The 15,882-nt window shown below is 45.9% G+C and overlaps 1 protein-coding gene across 9 annotated transcripts in view; it reads left to right on the top strand.

Annotated features, from left to right (window-relative positions):
• Nucleotides 1-15,882, top strand: part of LOC137426021 (protein furry homolog-like) — a 417,549-nt gene that overhangs the window by 281,176 nt on the left and 120,491 nt on the right. For all 9 annotated transcript variants that reach the window (XM_068114742.2, XM_078776948.1, XM_078776949.1 and 6 more), the window contains 3 exons: nucleotides 5,209-5,465; nucleotides 6,459-6,645; nucleotides 13,327-13,451. In XM_068114742.2, the coding sequence (XP_067970843.2) occupies nucleotides 5,209-5,465; nucleotides 6,459-6,645; nucleotides 13,327-13,451 (569 nt within the window). The remainder of the gene's footprint in view (nucleotides 1-5,208; nucleotides 5,466-6,458; nucleotides 6,646-13,326; nucleotides 13,452-15,882) is intronic.

The following is a 15,882-nucleotide window of genomic DNA, read 5'->3' as shown; positions in this document are numbered from 1 at the left end:
CCGTAGTGCTTCTGTAAATGTCAGCTCCGCGACCTCCAAGAGACGGAGCCGCAAGACTCCAGAACTAATTCCGGAGATGAATGAATCTCGGAGCAAATCGTCCTGCACTTGCTCGTGGGTCCGGACGTCCTGCACGCAGTCTGCCAATAGGTAGCGCAACTCCTGCGCGAAGCGATCGATCGATTCAGACGGTTGCTGTCGCCGCTGAGAGAGTTGATGCCGGCCGTGCACAGCACTCCGTGTCTTTACGTAGAGGCGCTTCAGCTCGGCTAGGGCCGTAGCGTACGTCCCAAATCGAGAAATGTTCTTGAAAACAGTGTGATGGACCTTGGACTGTAACACGGACAGCTTTATCGCAGCGGTGGGCTCTGTCTCGTGAGCCGCAAAGTAATTCTCCAGCGTGTTGAGCCAATGAGCAAACTCCGATGCAGATCCCTCAGCTTGAGGGTCGGCTCCGAGGATCGGTACCACGATCATCTTGTGGTCAGCCATTCCGGCGATCTAAATGATATTAAATGTCGTGAAAATCAAGCTCAGACACGACTTGACCTCTGGGTAGGTTTTAATATCATTTAGATCTGCAGTACATCCTGTAAGAATACATGCATGCAACAGGCATTAAATCAGAGCATTTCATGACCAGCAATGGTTGATTCAATATAACAATGGTTAGCGCAGCGCATTGTCAGTGCAGCAATTGGGGCGTACATACCATTCAAACTACTGGATAATGTCACAGTGAGTTCTGCTGAAGTGTCCGCGCGCCCCGGTTGTCCCGGGTCTTATAGACGCCCCCTTCCGTAGCGAGCACCCCTGGGTTCACCTTGGTATAATTTCACTACAGGTACACACACCGAAAGATAGATACAGTCTCGACAAAAACACGATTATGATAGATCACTTAGCTTCGAGAGCATGAGCGCATGGAGCAGCTTCGAAAAGACGTGACCTCGCCGTGATCTCGCAAGATCTCGAACCTTGAGCAAAAGAGAGGGTGAAGAGAATAGAGAGAGGGCGTGAAAGAGCGGCAGAGCAGGATTTTAGGACCCGTGGGCTGATGCAATCTGGTGCAGTTGCAGAATCGGTTGAGATTTGACAGAAACTTCTCCACCTTGTCAGGAGAGAAGGACACAGAGTCCAGGAGCAGCTGGGTTCGACTGGGTAATGTGGGTACAGAGAGAGATGGGTTTGGGACCTAAGATTTTGAGGCAAACACAGAGTTGAGGCATTCGGCTTTGCCACGTGCGGTGTCAACTGTGTAGCCGTTTCGGGTAAGGAAGGGGATGGAGGGGGGAACAAACACCAGAAACAGATTTGACCAGACGCAACCAGAATTTTGAGGAAGGAGACAGGTTTGAGAGTTCAGTCTTGAGAGTAGAGAGATAGTGCTTCCTGGCTCTCCTGAGGATAGACACACACTTGTTCCGAGCTTGGTGGAAGGAACTGAGATTGCCTTCAGTTGGATTTGCCTTCCAAGAGTCAAAGGCAAGTTGATTCAGTTAAACTGCCTCACCACAAGATTCATTGTACCATGGACGGGAGGAAGGGTATGACGACAAGACGAGATGGGATAAATCTGTGCATGAGAGATAGCAGTTTACTTTGGAAGAATTCCCAGGAAGAATTGATGTCAGAGGCAGTAGAGATGGGAGACCAGTCCAGATGATTGATGGCTGCTTGAAGACCATGCCAGTCGACCTGAGTGAAATGCCAGACTTGTCGACGCTGAGGATGCTCTTTGAGAATGGCCAGAGAGATGTCCACTTTAACAAGCACATGATCAGAAGAACCGATTGGATCAGAGGAAGAGTAACAGACATTTGCAGGGAAGTTTGTCATAACCAAGTCTGAGAATCATAAGAGAAGATGCTCTTCTCTTATGACTGTAAGAGAAGATGCTCCGTTGACTGAGATCCGGGTCGGGAAATTGACAGATTGTGTCAGTGCCCATGAGTCGTAGAAGTCCTTTGCTAAGATGCCATGGCTGGTGAGAGAGGTACCCACACCCAGCCAGTTGGCATGATGACAGTTGAAGTCGCCACATATGAGGAAGAAAGAGTTTGGATGAGTGAATAGAAGTTTGTCCATGTTGTCAGACAGCGAAATGTAAATTGAGTCATCACTGTTTGGAGGACGGTGCAAAACACATATGAACAAAAGGTGAGAGCGGAGAGGAAGCAGTAGCCAGAGATACTCCTGGGGTGGGGTGGAGAGAGGGCAGCGCAAGGAGAGTACAGAAGAGAGTTTTTGATAAAGATAGCAACCCCGCCACCAGGACGAGGCTCATGTCTGTCATACCGGAGGAGGGTGTAACCTCGAAGAGATATTAAGGATTCAGAAACATCTTGAAGGAGGAAAGTTTCTCTTAAGCAGATTACGTCTGGTTTGTCAGAAGCAACCTGAATGGAGAGGTCAATCAGGTTTGAGCGAAGGCCCCAGATGTTTGAGGTCCATACCGTTAAGGAAGAGGGAGGGGGAGCACCGGGTGCAGGACAGGGGAGGGGAGGGGTAGGGTAAGATGAAGGGTGAGAGGGGGAGGTAGGGAGAGCAGTTGATTGTGTGTCACAGATTGCAGAAGAGTTCGGAGAAAGGAAAGGATATTAAAAAAAAAAAAAAAAACCTTTAGAGGCCATTTTTCCCCCGCAGAGCGGGGGTTGGCCTTTTTCGGGAACCGTGGTTGTTGTTGTTTTTTTGGTCCCCTTTTTGAAGCAATGTTTTACGGCCGGATGCCCTTCCTGGCGCCAACCCTTTTTGCCGCCTTTAACGACAAACAGGGAATTACCAGTGAACTGGTACTCAAGGTTTTATGGAGACAGGAAAGGATGAGGAGGACAAAAGGTTTTATGGTGATGGGATGAGGCACAGTGAGGGGTTGTTTGAGGGGGGGGAAAAGCAAAGTAGAAGGTTGGATGAGGGGGATTTATGAGATAGAAGGGAGACAGAGTGGGGAGGAGGAAGCTTTGAGGAGGTGGTGGGAGGGGGGGAATTGGAGAAAGATGGTAGGGTGGGGGGATTTGAAGGGGAGGGGTTGGGGGGAATTTTGAAAGGGAGGGGAGGGGGGAGTTTTGGAGGGGGGGTGGAGATTTGAAGGGGAGGGGCAAGGGGGGAGATTTGAAGGGGAGGGGCAAGGGGGGAGTTTAGGAGGGGTGGGGCAAGGGGAGAGAATTGAAAGGGAGGGGGGAGTTTAGGAGGGGGGGGGGTGTGAGGGGAGAGTTTAGAAAGTGGATGATTCATGAAAAACGAACATTTATTACAAACAGGGTCTGTTGTGATTTTCAAGTCAGAGATCCGTTTAAAAACTATAGAGAAGGGGTGGAATGATAGTGAGTTTAGATAATGTAGAATGGAAGGACTGTAAGAGATTGAATTTTTTTTTAAGTGAAATGAATTGAAGAGGAAATTGAAAAAAGCCTTTTAAATAGGAAGAAAAAGAAAAACAACGTGTTGAAATAAACCACTGAATAAAACACTGCAGGGGAAAGTTTAAACATATTTAAATAATATTTAAACAAAACCGTGAAAAACAATCTGGGAAAAGTCCCTAAGTGATGACGTGGATTTGAGAAAGAAGGAGAAAGGGTTGAATGAGTATGGTGGAAACTAGAGTTGGAAAGGCTGGAGAGGTGGAAGAAAAAGGAGATAAAGGGGACGGGCGCAAGGCTAGACAAAGGGGTGAGAGAACAAGCATGTGTCCGCGAGGAGAGAGAATTAATAACCCCACCACCAAGACTCCCCCATTTAAAACGTTAGACAAAGGGTAAGATGTTTGTGGGAGGTAGGGGGAGAAAAGAAAATCGAAGAAAGAAGCAAATGCAGCGAAGGAAAAACTTATATTCACAAAAGACCGACGGGGAGGGAGCCTAGATAGACCAGGCCGCGCACGAGGTGCGAACAAAAAAAATTTACCTGCAAGTTTGCAATAATTACAAAACCAAAACTAACTCGAAACACACAATAACACATACGCAATAAAACAACCAGTGGAAATTTGATAAAGACACGAATGGGAAAATACTCAAACTTCGATGCCGTGGAGAGATCGAAGCAAGCCTGCTCGCTCGAGGAAACCGGAAGCTGACGTTTTGTTCTGACATGCACTGTCAACTGTGGAACCCTGTATAGAAAGGTGTGTTTCTTTCTAAATCATGTCTAATCAATTGAATTGGCCATAGGTGGAGTCCAATCAAGTTGTTGAGACATCTTAAGGATGATCAAAGGAAATTGGATGCACCTGAGCTCAATTTGGAGTGCCACAGCAATGAGGCTGAATTCTCATTGACTCAAGATACAGTATTTCAGCTTTTCATTTTTAATTAATTTGTGAAGAATATATGAAAAAAAAAAAACTTTGACGTTATGGGATATTATGTGTCGATCAGTGACGAGAAACCTTTCAATGTAATCAATTTTCAATTCAGGCTGTAACACAACACAAAGTTTAGGGGTATGAATACTATCTAAATCTGTACATGGTACCAAATGATGTAATTTCCATCATAACAACGTGTCATACATAAAATACTATACCAAGTTCATACATTTATAAAATGTAATGGTTCTTTTTGTTTTATAAACAGCAAAGACCACTGAATGTTCAAATTACGCACAAGATGAACTGCAAACCCGAACCTTGAGTCATGTAATTTTGTTACTCAAGGCTATTTAAATAAAATCAATGAATTATTGATTCCAGTATCCCTGGTGTTGGGCTAGCGGCTAGGGTGCCAGCTTAGGATCCTAGGATCCTGGGTTCGAATCCCGGTCGATTGCTGAATTAACGCCAGGGGGGTTGACTCAGCCTGTCATCCTTCCGAGGTCGGCTAATTGAGTACCAGTTCACTGGTAATTCCCTGTTTGTCGTTAAAGGCGGCAAAAAGGGTTGGCGGCAGGAAGGGCATCCGGCCGTAAAAACATTGCTTCAAAAAGGGGACCGAAAAACAACAACAACCACGGTTCCCGAAAAAGGCCAACCCCCGCTTTGCGGGGGGAAATGGCCTCTAAAGGTGGTTTTTTTATATTGATTCCCATTCTTTAAATTTTTAATGGTCCTTTGCACCAGTGATTCGATTTTCAAATTTGTGTATATGAGTTCATGGCTCCTTAAAATGCATTTCCCCGAGTGCATTACTCATTTCCATTTGATGTCTTAACCTCAGCAGTTGAGTTTGCTCAGTGCTTATTGCATGGCCGTTTTTCACATTTCCGCAGCAAAAGGCCGTGCTCTATGGACCGGTGTCAGATTTACAATGGCTCAGCGAATGGTCCTGTGAGCTGGACAGCAGTGATTATGACATTGTCAGCTCATCACACGTCTGGCTGTTTGCACATGATCATGACCCCTGGCTTATTGCCTTGTCGACTTTCCTGGGCCATGAGGAGCTGCAGGCCTGCCAGCCATCTCTATCGTATGCTTGGGTTTTTGGCCTAACCCGTCTGCAGATGCTGATGTCACAGGTCGATTCCAGGTGATTGCCTTTGTCTTGTACATGCTGTGAACTTTCATCTTATGAAGCTGTATATTGGCAAAATGATGGGAATTTTGTACATATACCAGCAGGGGTACCCAGTGTTGCTTGGGGGAAAAACTGAAAATGGGGGTGGGGGTGGGTGGAGAATTTCTGGAGTGGGGGAAGTGTGGGTGAGTAGGAAAGTGAAAAGCCCCCCCTCAAGAGGATGCCAAAGGAGATTCTCCACCCCTCCCCCCTCTCCAAACAACACCCACAACCTTCAATGTCACGCTCCTGTCCGGTTCGCCAGAGCTTCACCTTCATGAGTCCTCACGAAACTAGGGCACGTCCCCCACGACCACACATCAACAATACATTGGAACGGTTGTCTGCAGATGGGAGGCCCCATTAAACAAACAAAAAAAAGTCTGGACAGGGGAACGCTAAATGGCGGAACAAAAAATAATGAAAGGTTTAACTCTGATAAGAACAAAACAAAGCAAAGAAAAATCTTGGAAAAGAACAACACAATTCTCACACGTCACAACCCCCAACTCAGGAGGGAAATACGAGAGAGAAAGAAGTCAAACCCGGCAGGAACGGCAAGGCTGACCCACAAACCAGAACAATATAATTTAGAATTTAATTTAGCGATGTCATCGGTTGCCATGGTCATAAACAAACCAAGCAGCCTATGTTCAACAGGAGGTCCAATTTGGTCTGTGTGTCAAGTTTTGGTGGAAATTGGTCCAGTAGTTTGTGTGTGATTGGTGTTTCACACATACACAGACAGACAGACAAACACACAGACACACAGAAAATGACTTTTATTTGTAAGAAGAAAGCAGATATCCATGATCTAAAATGGTACCAATGTACCCCCTCCCCTCCCTTCCCCATCTCCTCCTTCTCCTTCCTCCCCTCTCTCATACCACTTTCATATGATTTTGGTTGCTGAATGTAAAATGGAATGAACCTCTTGGTGTTCAAACTTTCTCTTGTATTTTGTAGCATTTTTGCCACCACCAAGCGTCCAAGCACGGGTTCTACTGGGGACTCGTGCCTGAATGGCTGGCGGAATTATCTGCTGCTTTGCTGCAGCCTAGCACCGGGAAGCAGTAACGACAACAAAGGTCTTGCCAAGACAACATTGCTGGAGATCCTTCCTCCCTTACAAGATAGTAGTTTTGATGGAAAGGTAAACTAGATGACACATTATTTGAAATATTTTGTTCATATTTTGAAGAGTGCTGAATGAATTCGTGAATAGATGAAACAGTCATGGGTTCGCACAGTGCTTGAAAGTTCTGGAAAAATGAAAAAGCATTTTCCAGTACTGTGAAGGCTTGGAAAAATTGTCCAAGTCCCCCAAACTCCTGGAAGATCGACAGGGATTTACCAAAGCCGATTGGCATCAGGAATAAATTACACAAGTGTTTACGGAAAGTGCCGATTCAGCAAAAAGTAGCTGATTAACATACACACTGCCGAATGTAAAGTAATAGAAAGAGAATTTGATGTAAAAGCTTTTCTCTTGGAATTCCTCGTGGTGTCCTTTACCTGGGTTGGCTCGTGAAGAAGTCTGCTCACAAGGCTAGATTCAGGGTCTGTGAGAAACATTAGATATCGGGAATGTGGGGGGAAATTGCACTTGAGTCACATGAGACGCCAAACACCAAAGCATGGTGGCATGTGCTTCCAAAGGACAGCTCCAACCTCCGTATTATGGAAATTGTTGGGTCCAGGTCAGATATTTTGTACCTTTGTACCTCGTTCCGGGTTCGGTTGCGAGAGGACGCTGGCGTTGCATATTCGCCGCTTCTCCGACTGGATGGATGTACAGGGTCTGCTTCTACCTTTCTGACCTGACATCTCACACCTGTCCTGCCTTTTCACACCCGCACGTGCCGCGTGTTCTCCGGCTGGATAACGGAATCTGCTTTTGATGGTACGGAATACGGAATTCGAAAGGCCCGCTCCCGTTGATTGTGGCCGTGGCCTTGTTTGCCGGTGGCCTTGTGGCCTTGTTTGCCGCTGTGGTCTTGATTAGCGGCTGCAGTCGTTTGCCGCTGCGTTTGCCGCTGCGTTTGCCGCTTTGCCTCCTCGACCTTGGCCTCGTACTCGTCCCTTCGCTCCTGCCTGGCATGGCTCTGAAGTACTCCGCCGCAAGGCTTCTTCTGCTCAATACCCGCTCCACCCCATCATGCATCTCTGCCATCAAATCAAATGGACTCCTCCGACGACCCAGGTACATTCACCGTGGCTCCGGTCGCAAGTTTGTTTATTTGCAATCAGGTCACTCCATCCCCGTCCTCTGGTCGGCTCAGCGCACTCTCACTCTTCGTCCCAGCGCACCTGGTCACAGCAACCCACACGATCGCACCTCTTGCCTACGAACCCTGGCTAAATCACCTGAATTCATCCCTGCTGTTCAAAACAACATCAAGCTCACCCTGTTCAACACCCGGTCCCTCAACAATAAATGCCTCATCCTGAACGAATACATCCTGGATAACAAACTGGACTTTCTCTGTCTCACCGAAACCTGGCAACAACCTCTGGACTACTACACACTCAACCTCACCACACCCAATGGATATTCCTACGTCAATAAACCACGCTCGGAGGGCCGAGGTGGTGGAATTGCCGTTATCCACCGTCAAGACATCAAGACCAACCTCATCTCCATCTCATCTGCTCCATCATTTGAACACCTGGCTTTAAAACTCTCTGGTCACACGCAGTCAGTCATGGCTGTCGTCTACCGCCCTCCCAAACCACACCCATCATTCCTGTCTGACTTCTCCTACTTTCTGACCCAGCTATGTTCCCTCTCCCCCTCAATCCTCCTCCTTGGTGATTTCAATATCCACATGGACTCCACTGACTCCACAATAACCACTGACTTCACTGATTTACTCACCTGCTTTAACCTCACTCAACATGTCGACTTTCCTACCCATATCCGTGGTCACATTTTGGACCTTGTCTGCTCCACTGGATTAAATTTGCACCATCTCTATGGCTCCGACCTCACCCTCTCTGACCACTTAGCCATCACTCTGACCATCAACATCCCCGCCCCAACACCAAGGCATTATCGCACAATCAACTTCCGTAAGCTAAACGCTCTTTCACCTACCTCATTCTCATCCACCCTCTCTGAAAAAATGTCCACTTCTCCCTTCATTGACCTCCACACCCCTTCCGACCTCACTGACTACTACAACCACACTCTCTCCTCCTGCCTTGACCAGCTTGCGCCTGTAAAAACCAAAACAGTTTCTTTCACCCATTCTGCTCCCTGGTTTACCCCTGAACTCCACCTGATGAAAACTCGTGCTCGCCAACTTGAAAGACTCCGCAATAAAACGGGTCTCACAGTTCACTCCCAAGCCTACAAGGACCACATACAACACTACAAAGATGCCCTCTCCCGCGCCCGCTCTGCCTACTACTCTCAAATTATCCACTCTGGCTCCGGAAACCCAAAAGCACTCTTCTCGACAATAAACAAACTCCTCCGCCCCCTGAACACCACCACCCAGTCATTCACAGTAGACAACTGCATCTCCTTCCTCTCTTTCTTCCAACGCAAAATTGACAACATCTACAACAGCTTGACCACCGCCGCACCCGCTCCCCCTCCAACCACCTGCCCCCCCTTGTCCTGCCATCCCCTGTCTCGGTTCTCCCCAATCTCTCCTACTGACCTCTCTGAACTCCTCATAGGAATGAAAACTGCCACCTGCACTCTTGACCCCATCCCCTCCAGCTTTGTCAAAGCCTCCCTCCCTGCTCTCTCTCCACTTATCATTGCAACAATAAACTCCTCCCTGTCTACAGGCATCGTCCCACCTTCCCTCAAAATTGCTGCTGTTACCCCCATTCTAAAAAAACCTGGTCTAAACCCTGACACCCTAAACAACTTCAGACCCATCTCCAACCTACCCTTTCTGTCAAAAGTTTTGGAACGCGCTGTAGCCACTCAACTCAAACATCATCTCTCTGCCAATAACTTGTATGAAACATTCCAATCCGGATTCCGCTCCAACCACAGTACTGAAACTGCTCTCCTCAAAATCACCAACGACCTTCTCCTCTCCTCTGACGCTGGCAACCTCAACATTCTCGTCCTCCTCGACCTCAGCGCTGCCTTTGACACCATCGATCACACTATCCTCCTCACCCGACTTGAATCCACCTTTAACGTCACCGGCACTGCCCTCTCTTGGATTAAATCATACCTCTCTGACAGATGCCAGTTCATCTCCATCAATAACTGCAAATCCCCCACTGCTCCCCTCCCCCAAGGTGTCCCCCAAGGTTCAGTTCTTGGCCCCCTCCTCTTCATCCTTTACCTGTCCCCGCTCGGTCACTTAATCCGCCGTCATGGTCTCCAATTCCACTGCTTCGCCGATGACATCCAGCTTTTCATCTCCACCAAGTCCGTCTCCACCGACACCCACTCTATCCTGACAAACTGCATCACTGAAATAAAATCCTGGCTTCAAATCAACTTCCTCAAGCTTAACTGTGATAAATCTGAAATAATCATCATTGGCCCAAAAACGCTCACAAAATCCACCCATAACTTTGCCCTCAACATCGACAGTATCCCAGTATCCACCTCCCCTCACATCCGGAATCTTGGCGTCATCTTTGACCAAACCCTTTCCTTCGACAAATACACTAAACAGATCACAAAGTCAGCCTTCTTTCACCTGAAAAACATTGCCCGTCTCCGCTCATCCCTCTCCTCCACGGCTGCAGAAACCCTCATCCACGCCTTCATCACCTCCCGTCTGGACTACTGCAATAGCCTCCTCTATGGTTCACCCTCAAAAATCACCAATAAACTCCAATACATTCAGAACTCCGCTGCCCGTCTACTCACTCATTCCCGGACCCGTGACCACATCACCCCCGTCCTTTACAAGCTTCACTGGCTCCCCATCCCCCAGAGAATCCAGTACAAAATCCTCCTCTTGACATACAAAGCCCTCCATAACCTGGCCCCATCCTACCTGGCTGACCTCCTCTCCAGACACACTCCCACCCGCAACCTCCGCTCTGCTGGTACCAACCTCCTGACCCCCTCCATCCGGACCAAATTCAGATCCTGGGGGGACAGGGCCTTCTCCATCGCTGCTCCCACCCTCTGGAACTCACTACCTCACACCATCAGAGACTCCTCCTCACTCACCACATTCAAAACATCACTAAAGACCCACCTGTTCAACGCTGCATTCAACATTCAACCCACAGCATTTAACCCCTGACTATCTCTTCTCCTTCTCCCTCCTTTTGCTTTAAATATTTCCCTATTGATTCTTGTCTTGTCTTTTTGATTCTTGTCTTATATATATGCCGTATATCGCTGCTGTTTGTTTTCTTGATTCTTGTCTTTTTGCAATTGTTGTTTTCATGTATTGTTATGCATTATGTTTTCCACTCTGTCAAAGCGCCTTTGGGCTTCTGGAAAAGCGCTATACAAAATAAATGAATTATTATTATTATTATCAGTTGTTTTCTTTTATATTTATTGTCCGTCTTCTCGAATCTCATTGAAACATTCATGTGTATTGATTTGTTCGATTTATTTAAAAATAGCTTGGACGATGTAACTTGCAGTAAACCCTCGTCCAACGTGGGAGTTAGGCTCCTGGGAAACGGTGTGTTTGGCAAGACCGTGTTGCGCTAGCTAAAGACATTGTGTGATGAATGGGGATAGAGGAGCGCGGCCACGGAATATAACATGTGGACAAATATTTTAGACGTTATTATGTTAATAAAAACCTCAGAGGGAATACCTCTCCATATGTATTAATGTGTGTACATGTATATACAGTATACATATATATATATATATATATATATATATATATATATACACGTGACTGTATATGTGTATATATATATATACATATATATATATATATATACATATATATATATATATATATATATATATATATATATATATATATATATATATATATATATATATATATATATATATATACATATACATATACATATACATATACATATACATACACAGTCACGTGAAAAAGTAAGTACACCCAATGTAAAGTTTTGACTTTTTCAACATATTTCAACATACAGCTATTTGATCTTCATTTCAACAATATTGATAGATAAAGGTGATATAATATAACAAATATCATGAAACATTTACATTTTGTGGTCCATTGTATAATTTAAATAAACATAAATGCAAATTTTGCATGTGAAAAAAGGAAGTACACCCCATGAAATGTTTTTTATCTTTTTAACATATGTGGACATATCAATATTTGATCTTCATTTAAACAGTATCTATAGATAAAGGTGATCTAATTGAACAAAAAACAATGTAAAATTGACTTTGCAATAATTTATTCAACAAAAAATTGTTGCACAGCATGCACAATTGCATGCACAGCTCGTTTCAAATCCCCCCACAACATCTCGATGGGATTTAGATCCGGGCTTTGACTTGGCCATTCCAGAACCCTCCATTTCTTTCTTTTCAGCCATTCCTTGGTGGATTTACTGGTTTGTTTAGGGTCATTGTCATGTTGCAAGGTCCACCTTCGGTTGAGCTTCAACACTCCGACAGATGGCCTCACATTATCCTCAAGCACCCTCTGGTGCAATGAAGAATTCATAGTGGATTCTGTGATGGTGAGATGCCCAGGCCGTGATGCAGCAAAGCTGCCCCGAACCATAATATTTCCACCAACATGCTTTACAGTTGGTATCAGGTTCTTGTGGTCAAATGCTGTCTTTGGTTTGTGTCGATTGTGTCGAGGCACAGATCTGGGGAAGCCTACAAAAAAATTCTGCTGCATTGAAGGTTCCCAAGAGCACAGTGGCCTCCATAATTCTTAAATGGAAGAAGTTTGTAACAACCAGGACTCTTCCTAGAGCTGGCCGTCCGGCCAAACTGAGCAATCGGGAGAGAAGGGCCTTGGTAATAGAGGTGACCCAGAACCCGATGGTCACTCTGGCTGAGCTCCAGAGATCCTGAGTGGAGATAGGAGAAACTTCCAGAAGGACATCCATCACTGCAACACTCCACTGATCTGGGCTTTATGGCAGAGTGGCCAGATGGAAGCCAAACAGTTCAATCTTGGTTTCATCAGACCACAGAATCTTGTTTCTCACAGTCTGAGAGTCCTTTAGGTGTTTTTTTGCAAACTCCAAGCGGGCTTTCATGTGTCTTTCACTGAGGAGAGGCTTCCGTCTGACCACTCTGCCATAAAGCCCAGATCGGTGGAGTGTTGCAGTGATGGTGTGTGTGGTGGTGTGTATGGTGGACTCGTTCATATGTTACTCATGGCCGACCGACGCTACACTCATTCCACCGTGCAACTTGTCTAAAATCATGATTTTCTCTGGTAATTTCATAACATTACGGGAAGGATTTCTTCTGAAATCTTACTGAAAGCAGCACATGTGGTCGAAGATGACGGGAGACGTCACCTCTGCACATGATGCGGTCACAACGCCACATTCAAACCCACATATAATAATGTTTTGTGCGTGTTTGGGAAATAAGCGTCGCGTTTATTCCCACGTGAATAAACTAATCCGCTTGATGAAGACCTGCGTTGGACGAGGGTTTACTGTATTTGGAAACGTTTGTTCAAGTGACATGTGGATTGATGAAAAAGTTCGACATAAAACACGTGTATTGAAAGTCCTGGAAAACAACTGTTTTGTCCAGGAAAACCGTAAATTTGGTCTTCCATGGCTGTGCGAACCATGGCAGTCCATACTTGAAGAAATGTGCATCGTTTTTATATTCCTTATTATAGTAAAATTAGAATTTCATGCTTGATCACGTGGTCTGTTTGCTCATTTTGAACAGATTATTTTTGAAGGCTCTGTAGTACAACTTTTTCACTCAGTCGTGCCACTCCTGCGATCTGAATCCTCCGAGATTGCTGAGGCCTTGGTGATGGGTTTAGGCCGCACCAATCCATCGGCCTTCCGGTAATTTTTTTCAACTTTCATTTATTATATTTATACAAAGTTTTTCTAAAACCACATTGACTTTAAGAGAAATGAGGGAAACAAAATATAACAGGATGTTGCTACTTTTAAATTTGCAGTTTAAAGATATTTATAATAAAGCATTTTAATTTATAGTAGTCTTAAATTTGGTTCTGTTTTTTGGCCTGTATTGATTTGCTCCATCAGGAAGAAGCTCATGGTAAAATGTTTAATTATAACGCTGCTTTATAGCATTTGATCTCGTTCATCATTAATAATATGGTCCCACAGCTCTGATGCAATTGTATATTTTTATTTTGAAGAAACTAGCACATTACCCATTGGGTGATTGTGTCACCCCTTCCCCCCTACAGGGACACACACACACACACACACACACACACACACACACACACACACACACACACACACACACACACACATACACACCTGTGGCCAATTACATTTTTACTGTGAGTAAACTTACACATGCAATCCTGACAACTCCTCAATATTCCCCCCCTTAAACTCTGTCCCATCTTTTCTCTCTCCCCTGACACCAAGTCCTCTCCCTCCCCCTCCCAACCCTAATGCATCACTCCACACCCCACTTCAAGCCTTCAAACCCCATCCACACCCCTCTTTCCCCCTCCATAACTACTCAACCCCAATCCCCCCCCCCCCCCCCCTGCTTAACACCACCTTCCTCCTCCCTCCTCCTCCACCACAACAACACATCCCCCCTTATTCCACCACAACATAACACCTTCTCCCCCAGCACAACTTCTCAACCCCCCCCCCCCCCCCCTACCACCCCACTCCATCCACCGAAAGTCCTCAAACCCTCATTCTCCCCCACCACCCAAAAAGCTTCAGCCTCCCCCTTCCAAATACCTGTGATATAATCCCGTTATATCGTATGTCCCATCTTTACTTTCCTGCCCACTCTTCACTATTCTCCTGCTAATAAATGCAAACGGGCATTCCTGCATCGAAACAGCAGAATATTTAACGCTTTCCACTCCGCTATCATGCTATCATCGACCATATCCCTCAATGGTGAAGAATCACTTAGAAATTCTTGTATCCACATCTACATCTTCACCAAAATCTAATCAATTCGTCCTTGTCACACACTCAACCTGTCCACCAAGTTTTGTCTGAATCTGTCCATAACTTTGAGATATGCTGCTCAAAGACAAATAGCCAGGGGAGAAAACATAACCTCCGTCCACCTCTGGTGGCGAAGGTAAAAAGGTGCCATCCTTCAAGGAGCCTTGAAGTTGGCTATTTTACCTGCAATCACGTGGATATAAAAGATCCAATCCAATGATATCCTTCATAATGGAAGAATTGTTGGCCAGTACCTTGCCTACGTGACCATGCTGATGGATGAAGTGTGAAATTAATATTAAATAATAATCTTCTGGAAGGTGAAGTTATATATACAGACTTGGCATTTAATATGGAATTTTATTTTTTTCTTGACTTGGGTTTACTTTCTGAACTCAGTATATCAATCTGGTGAGTTTCTTTTACCCTTCGGTGATGTCTTTGTTGAAAGAACCATGTCACTGATTGTCTTTCGCAGCAAGGAGTCAATAACGGGATTATATCACAGGTGGCGTGACAAAATGTATGGGCAGGTACATTTGACGATTGGCTTCACAATCGGGTATATAAGGGTTGTTACGTTCTGTATTAGTGGAAAACAACTGCTTCACGTCTACAAAAGTTATTGCCGCTTCCTCTGGAGATGGTCCGTCAACTTGACAATGCTGTTTGTCATGTGTTACGTGGTCCCCTCGGTGAATACCTGGTCTCGGTGACCCCCGGACCGTGAGAGGAACTCCGCCAGCAAGCTGTATTATATATGCGCTTTCGCCACGCAATCCATATGAATTTCACCCAGGAGACACCTGATGTTCAAGGATATATTTCCAATGGTAATGATACCATACAATTTCAATGACACAACCACGGAGATTTTCCCCGAGCAATCAACAATACACAATCATCACCAATTCCCAATTCACAATCAATTCCCTATGATTAAGATGGCCATCTTATACATGTGTGTCCCGGTGAGTACTCACGACACTCTTTTGGTCTCGGTCCCGCACAATGTCTCTGGGCCCCTCCTGACCAAGATGATGGTCGCCGTCGCCGCACTCGGGCGGTTGAACGAACCCCGGGTGGACGTGTTTCCACCGGGCAGGTATCGTACCAGGCACCGTGGCTGCAGCCCCTCGTGGCCACGCGAAGCGGATACGGTAGAGCAAGCCAAACCCCACGCCGCTTGCAAGGCGCGTTAGGCCCCAACGTGCGACCCGCACGCGTCTGTTTGGACGGTGCCGCGAACGATGCCAGACGCGGGGTCGATGCACGGCCCCACGTCAACTTGACGTCTCCACCGGGCAGGTACACGTCC

This window comes from Myxine glutinosa, chromosome 4 (genome assembly GCF_964187855.1).
Source record: "Myxine glutinosa chromosome 4, kmMyxGlut1.1, whole genome shotgun sequence".
NCBI lineage: Eukaryota > Metazoa > Chordata > Myxini > Myxiniformes > Myxinidae > Myxine > Myxine glutinosa.
The sequence above is the reverse complement of the archived record's forward strand: the minus strand, read 5'-3'. Positions and strand labels throughout refer to the sequence as shown.